At 27.5% G+C, this 8,756-nt stretch overlaps 1 protein-coding gene across 1 annotated transcript; it reads left to right on the top strand.

The window, feature by feature from the left end:
* Window positions 1-6,268: 6,268 nt before the first annotated feature.
* On the top strand, window positions 6,269-8,201 carry LOC111031892. The gene is made up of 5 exons (XM_022312010.1): window positions 6,269-6,401; window positions 6,536-6,737; window positions 6,815-6,958; window positions 7,279-7,387; window positions 8,021-8,201. Exons 2-4 carry the CDS (start codon window positions 6,570-6,572, stop codon window positions 7,354-7,356), a joined length of 390 nt encoding a protein of 129 aa, XP_022167702.1. The 5' UTR covers window positions 6,269-6,401; window positions 6,536-6,569; the 3' UTR covers window positions 7,357-7,387; window positions 8,021-8,201.
* The last annotated feature ends 555 nt before the right edge of the window (window positions 8,202-8,756 follow it).

The following is an 8,756-nucleotide window of genomic DNA, read 5'->3' as shown; positions in this document are numbered from 1 at the left end:
TTTATTGAACGAGTAGCGCACACAAACTACATTCACGAACTGAGTATAATAAGAACCCGTACCTACACGTAATACACGTTAAATAATAACACTTATCTTAATAGATTATTTTTATCGCATTGTGCTTATCATGATCGAATTAAATTATTTTGGGAAATTCCTATTACGAATGTATAAAACAAAAAAATCAAACAATTTTTGAAGAAATAAATATTTATTGCGGGCCACATCAAAAGGGGTTGCGGGCCGCATGTGGCCCGCGGGCCGCGTGTTTGAGACCACTGCCTTAAAACATTCAAAATCATTTTATGAAAAGTGTAAAGAGCAAGCAATTATAATTTTCAGTAGGTAATCTTATTATCTTGTGGCAAATTTTTATTTTACGAAGTTGAATACAACACGGTATGTTGTATATAATACCATGTTATTATTCATTTATTATTAATTGTGAAGAAAAAATATTATTTTTATATTAATCTCTGTAAAAGTTTTTAGAAAAAGACATGTCAAGTTCAGTTTAAGTAATTTGTTTACTACCAAAAATTATACCTATATGATGAATTAGAACATGTAGCCATGTAGGTACGGTTGCGTACGATTTTATAAAATACCTATAATATGACACCTCCTGTCCGTTTGAATAAATACCCGATCGAGCATAGTCGTTTCATAAAATATAAAGTATGCAGTTATCGACAGTTGCCTATTGTAATTTAGCATTTGAAATCACACTAACCTCTCACTAACCTACTTTTCTCTAGTAGTCTAGTCCACCACAACTATGATTGTGGTATGATGGTACCCAAGTTTTCCGAAATTTCTTAATTCGGTATTGTTATGTTTAAAAGTTTCAAGGTTTGTTTTCCGAGGTTGAGAATTTACGAGTTAATAAGTTAAATTAAGTTACTTTTAACTAAAATAATTAACGAGTTACATTTTTCCCGTGTTATTTAGTAACTTATGAGTGAATTCATTTTATTTTTACGTTAAGTTAATCTTTTTTTTTAAATGACAAGTTTAAAATTAATTCAATTTTGTAAAAATTAATTTTATAAAAAAAATCCGAAATATTGAATATATATATCAGCAAATATTAGATAATAATTATTATAATGCATGTACACAAAAAAAATATTGAATAACTATATTATAGACGGAAACGTTATGGGGGAAAGTGCATCGGTATTCTACCTAAAAGTCCGGCGAACTAAAGTCCGGTAACAAAAGTCCGATATCATAAAAGTCCCGCGAAAAAAAGTCCGAAATTTAATATATATTATTGTTTTTGGCGATTTTATTAAGTTGGGTATTCTAATCTTTACCTACTATTATCTTTCAGTATTAGCCATTATAGGAGTCTAACTATATATTATTATATTTTGTTATAGATTATCGCTTAAAATGGAAAGTCATAAATAACAAATTTATTGCACCTTATCTTTATTTATTTTTCATTTTAAAAATGAATTTAACTGGGTTATTTTGCCAAATGCTCAGTCAATGTTGTAACGTATACGCTGTAACCGTAAGTCGTTCATTTTGTGCTATTTCAACGTTTTTATTAGTGTTTTAAAATTCAACTCTTATGAAAATGAGTGAAATATTTAAATTAAAAACAAAGGGTGATAATATAAATAAAATAGTGTACGGGGGATTTTCGTACACGATACAACGTAAAACAAAGAAATAATTTCTGGTGGAAATGTAGCATGAAGATTAAATGCAAGTGTGATGCAGTGTTATGTACATCAAAAGACATCCAAAATCCAAAATTAATACTACAACACAATCATAAGAATACATTGGAAGTAGAAAAGTTCAAATACAAAATAAAAAATCGTGCTAAATTATCATACGATAAACCAAGTCAAATATTTGCCGAGGCGGTTAGTGATCTTCCGCATGATATTTTAATGAAAATACCTCACGAAAGTGCTGTTAAACGTGTTATTCAAAAGCAACGTAGCAGTTTAAATCCTCTTAAACCTACTTCCTTAGAAGATTTAAAAATTGAAGGTAAATACTTCGCTTATTTTTAAACTATTTATAGTAATTGGAAATATTCGTTTTTTTTTGTAATTGTTAATTTTTTGGGTAAAAATGTCTTCAAAATGCTATACAATGTTACAGTACCTATTATGTATTATAATATACATAATATATCATGAGAAATATTAATGATATTATTTAATTTGTATTTTAGGCTATTGGTCATTGTATGAAGGAAGACAATTTTTACTATACGACAACATGGACTCAAGCCACATTAAATAGTGAACACAGAACCAATAATATATGTGAATCATGGAACAATCGCTTCACACTCTTGGTAGGTCATAGACCATAGTTATCCAACAATATGGGTGCTAAATAAAAAATCAAGCTAGAGATTGCAGCCGATAGGGCAAAAATAGCCTTTAGCAGTACAGGACAAACAATAAAAAAAATAAAAACTAATCAAAAAAACATTTGGCTTAAAACATTATGCGAGCGTATTAATAAATCTGAATAAAGTGTTAAAGAGTTTTTAACTGAAGTGGGAAATAACATTAGGACATGGCCAAGGTTTTAGGCTAAAGACATCAATTTTTATTGTACTTACATGTTTTTTTATTTAAATTGAAAAATGTATGAATGTATAAGTATAATACTGTGTAAAATATGATGTAACATATTATAATATTAACTTACATAGATATAAGATAAAAAAATTTATTGTACCTACATAATTTTTATTTAAATTTAAATTTGTTTTTGTTGGAAAAAATATATAATATTGTGTAAAATATAATTTAACATATAATATTAACTTATTATAAATAAATAAACCGGACTTTTTTTCACGGGACTTTTATGACATCGGACTTTTGTTCGGCGATTCAACTGCGTCATTAATAAAGAAGAATATAACAATTTATTCAGTATCCTATAGACGTTTATAATGTTTGTAGACTCATTGGTCATTACCTACCTAATCATTATTAATATTATTACTTATTAATGTATTTTTATTCATTCATAGAATTACAGCAATAACTTGTCCCGTCGGTGTAAATAAATTAAACCCGTAATAGCTTGGTAGTTAATCGTATTTACTGTTTACCTAATTACATAAATACCTGGGACGCTGATTCATTTTTATTTTCAATAAATCACCTAATAAGTGCAGAACCGACATTTTTTCAAGTACGGACCTATAGAAAATTATTTCGACTACGTCTTATCGCACACACAGACACAAATAAATAAAATAAATTTATACTTTTATTTTATTAAACATAAAAATGTGTAAATTTAAAATTATGATTTATTATTAATCAAACGATCTACAGATATTCGTATAAAAAAATATTAATACAATTTTAATTTTAAATATCAATATAAATCAGCAGGTATTGTTTGTACTTCTCGTGCCTCAATTATCATCACTTTCAATTTCTCTCGCATTGTGTGCGATAACGATAACAAAATTAGCAAATGATTTTTTTTGTTACTTATTATACCTAAATTGAGACTTATGTTTGACATTCCTTGAAATTGCGCTTTTGGTATAATTGTGTCTCTTACAAATGCGCTCTTGACAATAACTAGCTATGCCCCTAAGTTATATTATAAAAACGTGCTTATAAATTTATATTTTTTAGTATTTTGATTTTTAAATTTTTAATTGTACAACAACTTACAAAATATGTATTTTGATGGAACATTTTGTACAGAAAAATATAATTTTAGTGTGCCTGACACCGTGACACTTAATATTGCATTACCCGTGTGTCGTCTGTAGAGCGACAAGCAATCGGTTCTGTAAGCATGCAACCCTGGTACTTGATCTAAGTATTGCGTTGTTGCGCGAAGGATCGCGACTTGTGAATAATTATTACTATTATTATTATACATTATTTTATTTAACTGTACTTACAACTCTTCTTTGCCCAGGTAAAAAAAACGGATATAAAATATTTCTCTATACAGGTGTATTTTGTTTTAGTGTTTGTTATTTTTTGTTTTGGTCCTCTACGTTATAATATGCAATGCAATTAAACTTTTTTTTGTTAAATGCTTGCTTTTTATCACTGATGACTATCAGCTATATTGACTTATTTTCAACGGTTCCTTAATGGTATATAAATGAAACCTAAAGTAGTTTATTCCAAAAAATATTGATATATTGAAACTACTTCTTACAGCAACGATCGTATTGTCGCATTATCATATCAGTCTTGCCCGGTTTGCGATAGGATATAATAGTAATCAGAGGGTAGAAAAACGTTTTCGGCCACAATAACAGTTGGCTGCTGTACGTGTCGAATTCCAACCGAACAACATGTGTGCGCGGGCACCTTAGATTATAAATCCTGCCCTCTCAGTCATTGTCGTCTTGGCGGGTAGTAGAAGACAAACACTGTAGCTGCGACTACCTGACCGCTGCAGCGCGACGGGAGAGATAATATAATATCGAAATGACAGTGTCCCATTGATCATTTCTCCACGACCATGTATTCTGGTAAGTACCTACACATTTTAATTTCTTCCTTGGAAACTTACTTAAATTATTTAAAAACATTATTACCAATATTAAAATATTTTGACGGCCGTCGCTTCATTTGGGTTTTACGATGATAAGTAGGAAGTAGGTGCTTAAAATGTAATTATATTAGCCTGAAACGTACACCACATTCGATAACGTAGCATTGAAAATGATTAAATATTTGACTTCCATGGTACCAATACATAAAATACCTTAGATAAAAACTAAAATAAGTAGGTATACACTAGAAATCCAATTTGGAATAATTGTTATACAGTTTTGTTTTAAATTCTTTATTAAAAACAAAATATTGTTATGATCTCAAGCATGGCTTAAATATACAAGGTTATTGCACATAGCCAAATTGTTATCAAATAAAAAGAAAATGGCAGCGTAAGGGTACGGTCCATATCATAGCATATAATATCATAATATAGCCAGTATGGGCAAATGTAAACTGGGCCCGAAGTTACCTTTTTTGTTGTAAACTCGGCCCGAGAATTTTAGGTAATAAAAATAGGTAGATTGTAAACTCGGCCCGGAAATTTCAGGTAGTAAAATAAATCGAATGTAAACTCGGCCCGAAAACATACATAGGAGAAGATTCTATGTTTCCGCCTGAAATGTGGGCCAGTGCTTCAGTTGAAACGTATTTAACAACAAATGCATGTGAATCATTTCATGCGCATTTTAACTCAAGTTTTAATTCCACTCACCCCAATATATAAATAATTTGATTAGGTACCTACTTTAAGCCACTGATAAAAAAATATATTTGTAATCATACATTTTGATAAAATAATTACTATTTTAAAGTTTGAAAGAAAATATATAAGTTTGATCCATCACACTTTCATCTTTAAACACTTGAAACTACTCGTCCAAAATTACAAAAAATATTTTTAATTCTGAGGTACTCAAAATATTCTGTTTTTGAATAAGGAATTGGTTATTGTTATTAAAAAATTAAACAATATAAAAATGATAGTCGTAAAATAAAATTTTTTTAGATTAATGTTGTCATTTAAAAACTCAAAATTATGTGAATAAAATAGTAAAACCTCTAAATATGTCATTTCTTTATTTAATTACACTTTAAAGTAACACATGAACTGTTCATGAAAACTTCATAACCAGTATAATTAAATAGAAGTAACGTATAACAATATAATTAATTTGATTATTTAGTTTTAACTACAGATAAAAATGTTTTATTTTTACATTTTGATAAAAAAAAAAATACTATTTTTTAGTTTGAAAGTAAATATTTAAATTTGATCTGCTCCACTTTGATCTTTAAATACATAAAACTATTCACCCAAAAGAATTTTTGCTTTTGAATAATACTATAAGGAATTGGTTTTTATCATTAAAAAAATTAAGATATGTTTAAAACGATTTAATAGGAATTTTATTAATTTAATTTAACTTTTTATCAATTATTCCAAATTGCTTCTGAGAGTTCAGTACCATTTTATTGTGTATGATAAAATTAATAACATCTACTTAACAATTATTAAAATAATTATTTCAGAAATAGATTCTGAAAAAAGTAATAAATTGGAAAGAAAATATGAAAAAAGTATATCTTCAAGTTCTAATGAAAAACATTATCCGAATAGATTATTCTCGGGTAAACAATTTATTGAACTATTTATTAATTTTGATAAAACTATTAGTGCTTAACAATTATACTATAATTTTTTTCAGAATCAAATGAAGAATATTTTATTCCAGATAAATATATATTCGAAAGTCCATATGCAAGCTGTTCGTGTTGCCACGAATACAATGGAAAAGAAATATTGTATGAATGCTGTGTCTGTTATAGAAGATATCATGATTATTGCCATATTCCTATCATCGTTTCCAGGTACTTATATTGTTGTTGCGAGTAATAGCGATGCCATTTAAGATGAATTATTATTTAATTGTTGTGAATCAGTTGACTATCGTCATAATTATATTTATTATATGAGGATCTTACACTAATTATTATTATAATAGGAGTGAAAAAACAAATAAAATATGGCGCTGCACAATGTGTGAAGACATGAATACCTTGTCAATGATTTTAGGCAAAGATGATGACCAAGAAAATATTTCCGTTGGCACAGTTGGGCGAAAAATTGCTGAGCGTATATTAATGGAATTGTACTGTAACACAGAAGGAAGTGATATTTTCAGTGTACGTCCCAATCCAATTATTGTATGTCCAATAACAACTGTTAATCATTTAACTCTGCAATTATTTCTATGTACTTTTTATATTATTTTATTTTGTAGCATCCGGAGTATTTTGCAAGCATTGGCCGTGAAATAGCATTAAATGATGTTAGAGATTTGTTGATTAGAAACGAAAATTATAAGCTCAGTGAGGTTGTAGAAGATATAAAACAAGTTTTAGTTAATGCAATGTCATACTATGAGGTGAGTATTAAATATTAATTTGTGATAAAATATTAACATTTTTGTTGTTGTTGTTGTTTTTTATTTGTTAAATGTATACAAACTTGACCGTGTAAATACTATTTGGTGTCCATTTTAATATAATTTGAATTTCTTTTTCTATTTTTTAAGTCCTTAAGTAAGTACTCGAAGATCTGAATTTACTAAATGATGCATAAGTTTTGTTTATAAACATTAAATTGTTTTTTCTTCCGGCAATTGTATAACATTTGTCAATAAAAGAAATCTTCCGTGTCTACTCTTTGTAGATTGTATATTATTTTTAATTTTCATATTTTTAGGTCGGTGATCCATATTTTAATTCAGCGAGGAGACTTCTTAATCATCTACACAGAATGTACCAATCATGGATAGCTTAGATAGATATAGCTGTAGATCATAGTTTATAAGGTACATGTTGAAAGAAGTTAATGTTTTAGTATATTTTATAATTATATGTTAAATTCTATATTCACTTATTTTAAATTCCTTGACAAAGCTGTCTCTAAGACTGAAAATAAATTGATTTTTTTGTCATGAACTGTACTTACACGTCTTCACAGGAGTATAATCTAGGATATAGGTGGTGTTAATGTATAACAATTTATGACTCGTTTAAGCGGATAGTTAACTAAACAAAAAATATTTTATTTCACCAACAAATTAAACCCTTTAATCATATTTTTAAATGTTCCGTCATGTCACAAGCCACAACTCACCAGCATCATAAACTGTCCCAAAGTAGTAAAGTATACCTGGCTCGCAGCAAATAGGTAAAATATCTAAGTTTTATGGCTTAGATTTAAAAAAAATATTGTTTCTATGTTTTAGGTAATTTAACAAAGGAAATACAATTTTGATGTTTAATGTAACTGTTCGCCAAACAAAGTTTTTTAGTTTAAGGTTGTTATATTTACAAACATTATTAAAATTGTTTATATTAATTTTGTCTAGTGTATGACGGTTTTTTTTTAAAATTCTTTTCTGTTAATATAGAGTGTACAAATAGTGTAAGTAAATAATAATAAAAAATTTTTTTTTCAGATGATCAATGGCTGTTTGTATTGCACACAATGGACTTTAAAAAAGAAACAATTTTTGAGTTATGCCCATCATTTTCTTTTTTCACCAACAATAATAATAATCTTTAATTATAAGCAGCAATGTACATAATATATTACATAATAATAACTTAAATTTACTTAACATTAACTTCTTTTTTGAAATCTTGTAAGATTATCTTTATTACTTACCTAATTGGGATACATAATTGCGTATATTAAAATAATAATAAATAATAATAATAAACTCTGTTTAATATTTTAATTTTAATTTTGAATGTCAAAGGTATTATGAATGAACTAATAATAAAAAAAATTATACGTTTTAATTTATTGTTATATAATAATCATATTATTTTATCTAGTATCTTTTAAAATGTATAAGAATTATTGTCTTATAATTTTTATCAACAAATATGTATGTGAATTCTATTTTAATGTACTACCATAATGTAGTCTCGGATATATAGCTGTACCCTGCCAAAACACAGTATCCAACATTCTTATCAAAAATAACTTTTACACATAATATTTTGTAACAATTCATTCTGAATTTCTGTATCTAATCCCCTTTGAAATCATACTATTTTTTCAGGAGTTATTGCACTGTGAGTACAAGGCAACTACACAGTGATTAGTTTGAAATAATTTACAAAAACAATTATCCTCCAAAATTATAGAAACTACAGATACTGTGTTTTGGAAACGTACTGTAAACA

This window comes from Myzus persicae, unplaced genomic scaffold (assembly GCF_001856785.1).
Source record: "Myzus persicae strain clone G006 unplaced genomic scaffold, MPER_G0061.0, whole genome shotgun sequence".
Taxonomy (NCBI): Eukaryota; Metazoa; Arthropoda; class Insecta; order Hemiptera; family Aphididae; genus Myzus; species Myzus persicae.
This window is presented reverse-complemented; position numbering and strand designations above follow the sequence as displayed.